This window comes from Sipha flava, unplaced genomic scaffold (genome assembly GCF_003268045.1).
Source record: "Sipha flava isolate LNK unplaced genomic scaffold, YSA_version1 342_pilon_pilon, whole genome shotgun sequence".
NCBI classification, from domain to species: Eukaryota; Metazoa; Arthropoda; class Insecta; order Hemiptera; family Aphididae; genus Sipha; species Sipha flava.
The window spans coordinates 59,892-60,158 of record NW_020273036.1 but is presented as its reverse complement, the minus strand read 5'-3'; the positions used below and the strand labels follow the sequence as shown (position 1 = coordinate 60,158).

Genomic DNA, 267 nt, shown 5'->3' with positions numbered 1-267 from the left:
CTACGATTCTTCAGCTATTTCTTGTTCTTCTAGTTCTAAATTATCTAATAGGTTGCATTCATTGTCAGATAATATTAAATTCTGATCTTCATTGTAGTTATCAATATTTATGTCTATTATATTTTGAATATCATCTAATAACTAGAGTACGGATTTTAAAGCAATAAAAAACTAAAATAAAGCACTAAAAAAAAAGCAATAAAGCTGTCTAAATCTTCCAAAAAAAGCTTTAAAAAAAGCATTAAAAATAGGTTTTTAAAAAAAATT

The 267-nt window shown here is 22.8% G+C and overlaps 1 protein-coding gene across 1 annotated transcript in view; it reads right to left on the bottom strand.

Annotated features, from left to right (window-relative positions):
• LOC112687337 overlaps nucleotides 1-267 on the bottom strand; it is a 15,471-nt gene continuing 15,204 nt past the window's right edge. The window contains exon 4 of the mRNA XM_025559983.1: nucleotides 1-141. Coding sequence (XP_025415768.1) covers nucleotides 1-141 — 141 coding nt within the window. The remainder of the gene's footprint in view (nucleotides 142-267) is intronic.